The 12586-nt window shown below is 46.0% G+C and overlaps 1 protein-coding gene across 2 annotated transcripts; it reads left to right on the top strand.

Annotated features, from left to right (window-relative positions):
* Nucleotides 1–6584: 6584 nt before the first annotated feature.
* On the top strand, nucleotides 6585–12205 carry LOC101934543 (homeobox protein vent1B). 2 transcript variants are annotated; one of them, XM_065552122.1, is made up of 3 exons: nucleotides 6585–9082; nucleotides 9724–9959; nucleotides 10061–12205. In XM_065552122.1, the coding sequence occupies exons 1-3, from the start codon at nucleotides 8794–8796 to the stop codon at nucleotides 10373–10375; spliced, it is 840 nt and encodes a 279-aa protein (XP_065408194.1). In that variant the 5' UTR covers nucleotides 6585–8793; the 3' UTR covers nucleotides 10376–12205. The 2 variants fall into 2 exon arrangements, with proteins under 2 accessions (XP_065408194.1, XP_065408193.1); XM_065552121.1 differs by having other exon boundaries at nucleotides 9721–9959.
* Nucleotides 12206–12586: the final 381 nt, after the last annotated feature.

Below are 12586 nucleotides of genomic sequence, written 5' to 3'. Positions count from 1 at the left end.
TAGGCCAATTCCACCAATTCCCCCGAATTGGGCCCCGTGCCCAAGGGGGCCCCGCGCCCAGTGGCAGGGCCGCCCAGAGTGGGGGGCAAGTGGCAGAGTATCCCTTCCCTGGCTAGAGGCGCCTTTTTAATTTTTACTCACCTGGCGGCGCTCCGGGTCTTTGGCGGCGGATCCTTCACTCGCTCCGGGTCTTTGGCAGCACTTTGGCGGCGGGTCCTTCAGTGCCGCCGAAGACCCAAAGCGAGTGAAGGACCCACTGCCAAAGACTAGGAGCGTGGCCTGGTGAGTACAAGCCCCATGTGTTTTTTTTTTTTTTTTAGTCATCTCTGTCGGGGCCCCGTCGAACCTGTTCGAATCGGGCCCCGCACTTCCTAAAGCCGGCCCTGATTGCAGGTCACCTCTAAGATAAAGCATCCCTGCTTCAACCTCAATCTTCTACCTCATAAACACATCAGTTACACCATTTATGCTTATTTACATCATTTATGTTGCCTCTGAATTTGACATTGAGAGCAGAATGCACCCAGGAAGATTGAGAGTGAATGAGTGGGAGGAGATAATTGGAAGAGGAAATAGAAACAGAATATGGTAAGAAAGAGAAAAGAATGGTGGGAGGTGGGGAACCAGAAGAAAAAATGGAGTGAAGACAAATGAAAGCAAGAAAGATGAGAAAAATGGACGAGAAAGATAACAGGAATATAAAAATGTATTTTCATTTCATATGGCTATATGCTAGCCTATGATTTAGGGGCAGCTCAAGGATAAGATTTATCATTGGGGAAAGAAGAGTCAATAAAATGTTTTAATCTATCGGACCAATGCAATTTAAAACAGCACTGGCTGGTATAGGCCAGCATGGGCAGAGGGAGTGATAAATGACCTAAGGAGTGCCAGATCTGGCTGCATGCTCTATGGTTGACTTCCTGTTGCTCAAATGCTAGTTCTAAACTCAAGAAAAATAAAAATTAATACTGAAAGTGGAAAGTTACTTTCAGGGGTTACAAATGTGTTACTAACTGCACAGCTATATTTCTGTGTAATATTCTTTTTTTTTAAAAGGCAATTGGGTGAGTAACTAAAGAATATCTTTAATCTTATTCTAGCCATCAGGTGGATCTATCTTAAGGTACTTTGCTAAATGTAATTTTAGAAGAATTTGTCATGGAAACTTTGATCCTTCAGCAAGTGCTGGTAAAACAAAGCAACCAACCACCACCTTGATTTAACATATTAGCTGAAGGAAGACTCTTTTTGTTATCCTTTATAAAAGATGTCAGAGGATGAAAGTGAAATGTGTGGTCTTTCATTCACATTCCTCGTCCATGTCCTCTGAATTGGTAACAGACTGGGTGGGATTTTTGTGTGTAAGTTTCTCTTTGTAGATACATCTGATATCACCGTCTGGCAGGGGGGCAAGAGGGAGCTCTGGGCTCAGGCAGGGGGTTGGCGTGTGGGAAGGGGTATGGGCTGTGGGCTGGGGGTGTGGGTTCCAGGGTGGGGCCAGAAATGAGGGGTTCAGAGTGCGGGAGGGGATTCTGGGCTGGAGCAGGAGGTTGGGGGTGTGAGGGCTCCAGTTGAGGATGCAGGATCTGAGGTGGAGCTGGGGATGAGGGGTTTGAGGTGCAGGCTAGGAGCCGTGGAGTCAGTGCTCGTGGAGGGTGCCTACAGCGTCTCCTGGCCACGCCTCCGCCTGCAACAGCAGAGACGGGGAGCTGCCTGAGGTGAGTGCCCTCACAGACCTCAAATTTTTTACCCTTGTCCATGTACGGACACGTTGCCAACCCCTGGTTTGAATCCTGGTAAATAAGTAGGCCCGAACACACGCCTGTGTTGGTTGTTATATTTACAGTATCCCTGGAGGAAATTTTCCCACAGGTTCTCCTTAACCACTGGAAGCAAGACCAACAACCTTACAATAGAGAGGCCATGGGAGCTGATGACATTTTTGATATAGATCAGTTACAGGAACAATGAAGTATCAGGAGGTAGCCGTCTGTATCCACAAAAACAACAAGGAGTCAGGTGGCACCTTAAAGACTAAGAGATTTATTTGGGCATAAGCTTTTGTGGGTAGAAAACCTCACTTCTTTCAGATGCATTTGAAGAAGTGAGGTACAGGGAGGGATTTTAATTGTCATCTTGACATTGGCATTTGGTTTATTTCTAGAGTTTCCTGGTATTTCTGTCAGCATTTGGTCTCTCTAATGCCCTAGGGAAAACTAGCTCTCTTTCTGTTCAGGAGAGATCAGAAAAGTGACTGGTGAAGGGGAGGTCAGTTCAAGGGCACCTTGTCCCCTTTAGTGACATTCAAATCTTTTCACCATATTTATTTCCTATGGGATTAGTCCTCTGAACTAGGTGGGGCTGGAGAATGATTCCAGGTCAGAAGCCGCAGCGATTTATTAGCGACCTTATCCCTGCAGCTCCATGTAGTCAGGCTGCAGAGGGGAGCAGCGATTTTTCCAGCCGCTGCCCACCCTGCTTTGATCGTACGCCGTTCGCATGCACAAAGCCCAGGGACTTGCCGGGGAGAGACACAAAGGAAGACGAACGCCTTCGCGTTTGGCCTGAACATGCCCCTTTATCTGCATCATTGCAGCTCTGAGAGCAGCGCTGACCGGAGGGGGCCCAGGGGTTTTGCCCCAGGGATTACACGCCACTGGTGGTGGGCAGCGGGTGGGAAAATCGCTGCTCCCAGCTGCAGCCTGACTGCATGGGAAACCGGGCACCGCCGAGCTGGTCCCACTGGCCCCGGGCCCTTTGCAGGTCTCTTTGCAAGGGACGGGCCTGGGGCTGCTCGCGGTAATGGCCGAGGGAAGGTTTCCCCAGCTCCCGATCGGGCTGGTGTAGCGCTCTGCTGCTCCGAGGAGGAGGCGGTTTCACCCTCCCCTCCCTCCAGTCCTGGCTGCGGCTGGAAGGCCGGCGGGGGTTGGGGTGGAGCGGCTCCTTCAAAGCAGCAACCCAAGCCGAGATCAAAGAGGTCAGCCTCGCACCTCAGCGGGGCCGGGGGCAGCCCGTGAAGTGCCCTGGGTAGGGCTGGAAGCTGGGGTGCCCATTAGCTAACAAAGGCCGAGGCTGTTGTCCTTGGGCCCACCACATTATCAACCGATTAGTGGGAGTCCCAGGGGAATAGCCACTGCTAGGGAGCCTCAGGGTAATGGCGTTGGAAAGACAAAGGGGGGCCCCGGGGACCCTGTGATTAGACTGGGGCTGTGTTACAGCAGTTGAACAGCTTTATCCTCTCAGTAACCCTGCAGCAAGCGCCCCCAAGAGGGAGATCTGGCTAATCTCACCTGTAACTCCGCCTCTCGCACAGCCGCTGCTCCAGTCCAGGATCCCACAGCCGTCTGAGGCCAGAGAACGGGGCACCCAAGTCCTAGGTAGTAAAGTTAAACGCAGCCCATAAAGATGCTGCAAGGCTCCCCATTTACCCCCAGACAAAAGGGCCCTTGGTTTGGCTTTGCATTGCGGATCCCAATCAGTGCCTTTGATCTGCAGGGTTAAAAGGAAGTTGGCTGTTAATATTTTTCAGCAGCGGCGGCGCCGACGTCCCGGAGAGAGCTATGGGCTATTACATGACCATCTGCATAAAATATTGGAATCGTAGCTATGAAAATGAGCAGCGCTTTCATTCCTGTACGCTCTGGAGAATGACCATGCAGCTTGGAGACGAGCATAAAGGAAGGACCCAGTCCTGCCCTCATTCAAAGACATGGCGGAACTCCTATTAACTTCAATGGGAGCAGGATCAAGCCCCAAGAATGATTCTGAGTGTAAAGATAAGTCAATTGATGGAAAACATCTTGTGTAGCGTCATAAAAGTCACCAGTTAAATATTCAAAACAGGTTGCATTTGAATGTTGCCAACTGGTACACGCACAAAAAGAGCCAAACATCTGCCAAATAATAAAAATAGAACCAAGGTGACTTTTAATAAATAAGACAGTATAAGCAACAAGTTCAGCAGGTGGCTGTTAACTGTTGTAATATTCATTATACCTGGAAGTCATCCAAATTGTAAATAGGATAAGTAAGCACACTTCCTGTAGGACGTGCATGAAACCTGTCAATTTATTTAATATTATACCTTTGTTCCAACTGACTAGTTTGTGCCCCTTTGCACACTCTACATTTAACACACAATCTTTTGGCTGAAACAGTTGCTTTAATAGATTTAAACTGCATTTATAAATGTAACTGGTGTTTAAATTTGTAAACAAAACAAACCAGATACATCAGGGGATGCTAAAAGTCTGACTCAGCTGTCATTTTTAATTCCATATAATATACAATAGGTTGTGTGCTCTCTGACAACTTACCATTGTAATTATGATTTGACAATGGGCAGATTACAAAGAAAAAGGTTGCATATAAAACACCTGCAGTGTCTGGAGAATGGAAATATGGGGCCAGGGATGAAATAGCTTCATGTCTTAACTTGCCCCATTTCTGATGCACAATGAAGGTGAATCACTCAAAAGGAGAGAGAGGGGGAGAGAGATTTAAAATGAAAAGTAATGCCAGAAAAAAATACAACACTTTTCTTTTTAATTTTCAGGTGAATTTAATCCTAGTGAAAGAAGGTGTCCTACTGAGACTTTCAAAAAAACTAATTATCCCCATGACAGGTACACATTACACAGTAACAGTCTAGCCTTTCCCAACCCTCACTTCCAGAGGCCACCTCTGGTCCACATGAATTAATACAACTTAATGAAGGGACCCAATTTAAATACTATAATTTGTAGCTCGGTTGGCACCTCATATTTTTATCTATACTAGCCTCCACCTCCCCTTAAAATTTCCCAACACTCATGCTCTGAACAGGTTTATGTAATACCAGGGTTAAATGTTGGCACTAGAACTGGTTGAAAAATAAGTATGTTTTGTGAAAAATGTTAGAGAGACAAGATGGGTGAGGTTTCAGAGTAGCAGCCGTGTTAGTCTGTATCCGCAAAAAGAAGAACAGGAGGACTTGTGGCACCTTAGAGACTAACAAATTTATTAGAGCATGAGCTTTCGTGGACTACAGCCCACTTCTTCGGATGCATATGGGTGAGGTAATAGCTTTTATTGGGCCACCTTCTGTTGGTGAGAGAGAAGGAACAGTTGGTACAATACAAGATCCATCACTCATCCACCTAGGCTCTCTTAACATCCTGGGACCAACATGACTGCAACAACACTTCATACAACAGTGAAAAATGACATTTTCTGATTTTTTGATTGAAAAATCTCTTAATTTTGTTTTTGTTTTTGCTTTTCCCCACTGAAAAGGGGGATGGAAAGAAAAAAAGAGGATGCTGAGACCTGAAATGTGAGGGAGGAAGGGGGGAAAGGAGGGAAAAAGAGGGAGGGGAGCTGGAAAACAAAAATTTACAGATGAGGGTGTTTTTTCTTTTAAAGAATAGTTATGTGAATATATTTGGTTTGTGAAAAAGGGCATTTCTCATTGAACTGGGTTTCAAAGAATTTTGGCCAGCTGTAGCTGGAATCCATTCTCACAATTGCTGTCACAAGTTGAGAAATTTAGGTCTGGGGAAAACTAATGTTGACACATGCTAAAGCCCTGTCTATAACAGAAATTTTTATAATCATCTTTAGTACGTATGTAATAGGGGTGCCATTGTTACCTATGTTTGAAGCTGTAATGTAGTCCGGGTTTAAGCATTTTAGTACTGTTGCGGTTAGCCTTTCTTGGAGGCAGATTCAGTCTATCTAGTTTTAAATATGGGTTGAGTGGAGATTATGGAAGATGGCAAATGATGCTTACATAGATCCCTACCTAAGCTAGAACACCGGCCATTGTTTGCCCTAAAGGTTTTGTGGAAAACCTCCCACTTATTTTTTTTTTCTTTTTTTGGTCATTTTCACAATAATTTACATTTGCCATTATGCACATCGTGTATCCATTTAATCAAGAAAAATGCTAATTAATTCAACCCTCAGTAGAATAATTGCTATAAAAATGCCCTTGCTACAGTCTGGTATCCACTTCTCTCCTACATTGTGTTTGATACACCCAGCCAAGCAAGTTTTGTGTTCCCATCTTTGTTGTAGCACTGGTAAATTTTAAAGTGAGAGATGGGATAAATATTATCCAGGCTGTAAAAAGATGGGGACTCCAAGGCATAGGAAGATTTGAGGGCTAGATTGCAGCACTTGCCCACAGAAGCCACAATCAAAATCCGGCCCCAGTGCACTAGATGGTCTAAAAACATGTACAAAGACACAGTTCCTGCTCCAGTGAGTTTACAGTTTAAGTAGATAAGTGACCTAGGGATAATGATGCAATCAAATAGAGAAAGCATTTTAAATTTCAAATATATATGTAAATTATGTATATAGCATATTAAATAGATAAAGTGTCATCTAGCCAGCACTGATTGGTACAATTGACATAGGCAATTTAAGGTTTAGAGTAGCAGCCGTGTTAGTCTGTATCCGCAAAAAGAACAGGAGTACTTGTGGTACCTTAGAGACTAACAAATTTATTTGAGCATAAGCTTTCGTGGGTTACAGCCCACTTCTTCTTCCTATGCATCCGAAGAAGTGGGCTGTAGCCCACGAAAGCTTATGCTCAAATAAATTTGTTAGTCTCTAAGGTGCCACAAGTACTCCTGTTCTTTTTATAGGCAATTTAGTAGAGGTGAGTCTTGAACAGTTATTTGAAGGAGTGTGTAGAGGCCTTAAAAAGTGCTGCAGGATAGGAATTCCTTGCATAAGGAGCAGTGTGGAAGAAAATACAGAGATTTGTGTGAAATGCTGACAAACCAGCAGAGCAGAGTAGGACAGAGTGAACAAGTAGGGAGGGGCAGAGCTGTGAAGGGTCTTAAAAGTCAAGTTTGAACTTCATGCAGTGAGTTAAGTGGAGGGATTCAAAAAGGAGGATGAAGTGCCAGGAGTGCTGGGAAAGGAGAATGCTTTTACCAATTGTCTTGAATGGACTGGAGAGTGTCTGTAGATTTCGGGAAGGTTACAGTAAATAAAATATAAAATGATGAGGGTCTGGGCAGGAGTTATGGAAGATGAACCTTTCCCTTACAGATTTGATTGACGGAGATGGTGGCATTGTCAATGGTGACAGAAATGACAGGTCAGGAGATGTTAAACTGAAGTGAATAATGAGAAATCCAGCAGGTGTGTCAGAGTAACAGGCCAAGTTTCAGGATTTATTGTAGAAATCGGAAGTGGAAAGATACAGTTGGAGGGAGGGTGGCTATTGAAATTGAGCAATCAGAGGAGAGCCCACAGAAGGAGGGCATAGACAGAAGAGCAAGAAGACAAGGATAGTGGGGGAGGTACAGAGGTCCTGCCCAAGGGGTGTCTGAAGGGAGAGGTAAGAATAGAAGGAGGAGAGAATAGTTTTGAAAGCCAAAGGAGGACAAGAAGCTGAATGTGATCAACAATGCAAAAGCATGAGAGAGGGCAAGGCAGATGAGGATGGAATACAAAGCCTGAGATTTAGCCAGGACACTTATTGTCCTTTCTTAGTTATATAGTACATATATGAATCTAAAATCAGTCCTATTACACTAATATGATATGAAAATGAACAAACAAAATAAATCCATAATTACATAAAATATATACATTATCTAAATAATAGAAAATGGGAATCAAGAAGAAGCTGGCCTACTTAAACACTCCAATTTACATGCCGATTATTTCACACCCTTGCCTTTCTGAGGTCTCTTCCTGAGTCTAGACATTCAAGGTGGGTGAAGTAATATCTTTTGCTGGACCATAGTTGGCCCAGTAAAAAATTATCTCATCCACCTTGTCTCTCTAATATCCTGGGATCACCAGCTATACCATCTCTTCCTATATCTGTAATTTATAGTCTGACTGATGCTGCTGCAAGTGGTAGACCATAGCAATCCCAGTGAAGTCAAAAGGAGTTCTGTGCATGAAGTGTGTGTAGAATTGGATTTCATCCCGCAACTAAATACTAATGGCTGTTGTAGCAAGCAAGCACTATGCCCAGCAATAAGATGTGTGTACTGCCCAATCCTGCAATTTGTTATGTGTGTGGGCAAATCCCCTATTGAAGTCAATAAGGCTCTGTGAGAGTGCAGCAGTCTGACTGCACAGAGTCAAATCCAGGATCAAGTCTTTAGATTGCCAGCCCTTTGGGGCAGGGACTTTTTCTTATATATCCATAAAGCAGTAAGTTCCCCTCCACCCTGTCAAAACAGTCCAAGTAAAACAATGGCTCATAATTAGCTGTTAAAACATATATGTATAAAACTTAACAAACCTAATTTCTGGACTTGTAAAATCTCAAACTTAAATTAGACCTGTGGAAATCTTAATTGGTACTCCGTTGTCTGCAGAAAGTAGAAATTACCAATTCACTCAAGTATAGTTTTCTTAAAATATGAATTAAATAAAGTACATTTCTAAACACCCGATCCTTTTAGAGAAAAGCTCTTTAAATTCCCGATTGTCTTTTGAAGCTTCTGTGAGTTCAAGCAATAAGTGCCATTTACATAGGGATAGGATGTAACAAGTATTGTAAATCACTTACAACAGAGTTCACTAATCTATTGGCAGACATTGTGGAGCCAACCCTAACCGAGCTTTGGAAAATGTGTGAACAACATCTTTTGTGGGGGAGACCTGATGGCAATTAGACGATACTTATCTGGGCCTTTGATGTTTGTTTACACAAACAACATTTTCCTTGGGACTCCCTTTATAAAAGAAGCAACCCAGAGAGAGGCATTCTCTGACTCTGCTGCTCAAAAATCCATCCTCCCCTAGTTTGTGTTGAAATAGAAGACCGCCAGGATGACCAAGGCCCCTTTCTCTGTAGAGTGGCTTTCCCAGAGCAGCCAGGACAGCTATGAACCACAGCAAAGGCCCAGTAGCTACGCAGAAGGCACTCAGGGCAGGACTTTTGCATCACATGGATTGCTCACCCGGGTCGGAAATCCAGTCTGCAACTCCAGAACAAACCCACAACCGCACCAAACCGCAAGCCAAACAGGGAAGAAGGGTGAACGTATAAAGACCCCGGACACCTCTTCTAAGAACGACCCCAGGAGTGAGAAGCTTTTTGATTCTTCCTCCTCTATAGGTGATTATAATTGCATCTACTATTGTGCTTTATAGACCATCCCAATGTATGCTTGCCCTTGTTGTCTCTTCAGTAAGTAGAGGGAGGGAGGGAGGAGAGTTAAGTTATAACAGCGATTAGAGGGAGGAGAATTGTGCATTATTCTTTGCTAAGTGTATTGGGACACAAAGGGTGAAATCCTGGCCCCACTGAAGCCCGTGGGAGTTTTGCCGTTGACTTCAGTAGAGTTGGGATTTGACCCAGGGGATGGTCTTAAGTGACCGGGCATAGGACGGGGAGTCGGGACCCTTGAGTTCAATTTCCTCGACTACCACAGGTTCCAGATCTGACAGTGGGCAAGTCATCTGATCTCCCTATGCCAGCCTCCAAAGGGACCGCGGTAGCACGCTTGGAGCGCCTGTGGGGCCAGGAGCTATGTGGGTGCAAGGTACTAGCTGAGCCCTTCCATTTAGGAGATCAGAATCGCCTCGGAAAACTGCTGATTTCCGTGCCAGGAAAAGCCTTTGTCATCTGCCCGCAGCTGGCGTCCTTCAGTGGTGTATAATGGCCGAGGGATGCGTGAGCCCTGCAGCCCCCTCTAAGTCGCCAGCCACTGGAGTGCTCTGAGCGGGGCTGACCTGGTTCCTCTCTGTGCCCAGCAGCACCAGCCGCAGCCAAGCGGGCGTGGAGCGCCGCGGAGTCCGGTTCCGACTGGGAGGGCGGCCGCTCGGAGTGCCAGTCCCCCGAGGAGCCCGGCGGCAGGGGCAGCCGCCGCTTGCGCACCGCCTTCAGCGTGGAGCAGATCAGCACCCTGGAGAGCTCCTTCAAGCGCCACAAGTACCTGGGCTCAGCCGAGCGCCGCAAGCTGGCCGCCAAGATGCAGCTGTCCGAAGTGCAGGTGAGCGGGCCGCGCGGCTGGCTGGAGGCCGGGCCAGGGCGGCGGAGCCCGGGCCGGGCTCTCTGGGGGCGCCTGGGTGACACTGTTTCTCCTCCCCACAGATCAAGACCTGGTTCCAGAACCGGCGCATGAAGCTGAAGCGGCAGCTGCAGGAGATGAGGCCGGAGCCCTTCTACAGCCCCGTCCCCTTCGGAGCCCGGGCCGGGACTCTGCCCCTGCACTACGTCTACCCGGCTCAGCAGCAGCTCCTGGCTCACCTCCCCAGGCAGGAGGCCGTACCCGCCAGCTTCGCCTTCCCAGCACTGCCAGCCTCTGCCCTGAGCCCCGCCAGCACGTTCCGGGGGGAGCCTGGCTTTTGGCAGGCGCCCTGCTTTGTGGGCTACAGAGACTCCGGGGCCTTCTTGCTGCCCGTTTGAACCCGCGGGGCTGGCCTGTGACTCAGAGAAGGATTTGCACTAACGCTGGCTCTGCGGAGTCGCCTAGGCGTGCAACTGCCTGCTGTGTTTGTGATGCGATCTCCCCGTACATAGCGACAATATTTTATACGGACACTTACATGCGGATAATGGGGCCGAGTATAAAACCAAACACTTACCAGCTTTCACTCTATTTCCTTGCACAAATCATCGGAGCCCTTACTTGCCATAACCGTGAACACAGCCTCTTTCTTTCTTTCCTTCCTCCCTCCCTACTAAATTCAGGATGTCAACTAATCTGCAAAGCCCTGACCCAAACCCAACCCTTCCCTTCCATGGGACCCGGAATAGGCTCCTATCTAGATTTGCAGTTTGAGCTGGTTGAATAGACTCTGCTTGGAGACCACCTTTTAAGGAAGTGGGTTGAGAGTTTAAGAATAATAACCGGGAGAAACTCAATACCCTGCCAAACCACCCAGCAGCCAACAGAGTGTTGAACCTTGCAGTATGCACACAGTGGGTGAAATCATGTGCTCATGGCAAAATTCCCATTGACTTCAATGGACTTGGCTGCGTCCAGGCTTTCACCTTGTGTTGAGTTTTAGTGCTGCTGCCTGATCCTTATTACAGAGGCTCCTATACGTGCCCTGTTCTAGTTAAAACTGTTACTGTTATAGACACTCCAACATTATCCAATTTAAATCACTAGAAGTGAAATCCTAGGTCAATTGAAGTCAATGGCAAAACTCCTACTGAGTGACTTCAGTGGGGCCAGGATTTCACCATAGGAAGTTTGCTACTGACACAAACAGGAACAAGATTGGGCCCTGTGTCTTCAACTACTCCCTGGGTGGCTCTGCTTCTATTTTATTTAATCTGACAGCACTAATATATACTGACCATAGGATTCATTTTCAGATTTATTCATGCATCTAAAATAAGGTGTTAATATTAGGGAAATCAGCTTCCTACATTTAAGCATACAATGATAAGTCTAAAAGATCTGTCCAAAATAGGGCCTGCCACTCTTATTAACATGAAAAGCAGATAGCTGCACCGGTAGGATTACTCTTGTAACCTTGAGCAAGGGCTTTCAGGATCAGGCCAATCACAGTAGTGACTGACCTGGAGGAACTGCTATGTTTTGCAAGATCAGAAAGGAATGGAAGACAGCTTTACATGAGAGGCCCTGATAGTCTGTGGTGGAACAAGTGTGACACTGACAAAACTACATATATGTGTGCATAGCAGACTGGCTGGTGTACATTACCTTTTAATATTTATACACTAGTGCTACATTTTAAATGTATTTTTGTGTTAGCCAACCAATTATTGGGGAATACCTTTTAAAAGACCCACCCAAAATGTCTAGACAAATTAGATAGGCAATTAGTAGGCATTTTTTAAAAGTATAAAATTTTAACTCCCCACCCTGAAAAACACTACCCAGCCCTTTAAGATTTCTTTGATACCAAGTACCGTGAAAGGGTACTTGTCCTTTTGTTTGCTTTTGTTTTAACAAATTAACAGGCAAGAATAAATAATCAACCAAGTGTAGTTAAATGACAATGTTAAAAATATAGATGTTCTTGGAAATGTTGTGCCTCTGGGAAGCCTTCTGAAAAATAACACCATTACTCACATGAACTGATCCCACCCAGACTAATCCAGATTTACGTTTCTATTTACTCTTATCATTGATCCAGCCTTGCAACTTCTTCATCAGTTTAGACTCCTGTCAGTCCGGGGTCCCACCATAATGATACTCGGAAACTCCATAGTATCAACCAGGTGTAAGGTTGCCTACAATAAAATCCAAAGATAAAAGTATTGGTTAGTCTGGCCCATTTATATTTTGCTGTGAGATTCACTGTTGTTGTTGTTTTTAATTTAAATACTACTACTACTTTAAAAAAATTCACACTCGGCAAGGGCCCATTGGCAGCCCATGGAAATCAATGGAAATGGGGGAGGGAGATAAACTGGAACAGGGCTGCCCAGAGGATTCAGGGGGCCTGGGGCAAAGTGGGGGAGCTGCGGCGCTTGTACTCACCCGGCGGCGGTCCGAGTCTTCAGCGGCATTTCGGCGGCTGGGGGCCCTTCAGTGCTGCGAGAGACGCGGAGCAACTGAAGAGTCCCCGCCGCCGAAATGCCGCTGAAGACCCGGACTGCCGCTGGGCCAGGGCTCGCGGGGCATTTTTTTTTTTGGGG

The sequence above is a fragment of the Chrysemys picta genome, chromosome 7, assembly GCF_011386835.1.
Source record: "Chrysemys picta bellii isolate R12L10 chromosome 7, ASM1138683v2, whole genome shotgun sequence".
NCBI classification, from domain to species: Eukaryota; Metazoa; Chordata; order Testudines; family Emydidae; genus Chrysemys; species Chrysemys picta.
Note: the sequence above shows the minus strand (reverse complement) of the source record. Positions and strands in the feature narration are given on the sequence as shown.

Coding starts and splice junctions, on each gene's coding strand:
- LOC101934543 (XM_065552121.1), top strand. CDS start 8,794: ATGACCAAGGCCCCTTTCTCTGTAGAGTGGCTTTCCCAGAGCAGCCAG. Junction 9,083..9,720: donor TGATTCTTCCTCCTCTATAG/GTGATTATAATT, acceptor CTCTGTGCCCAG/CAGCACCAGCCGCAGCCAAG. Junction 9,960..10,060: donor TGCAGCTGTCCGAAGTGCAG/GTGAGCGGGCCG, acceptor TCCTCCCCACAG/ATCAAGACCTGGTTCCAGAA.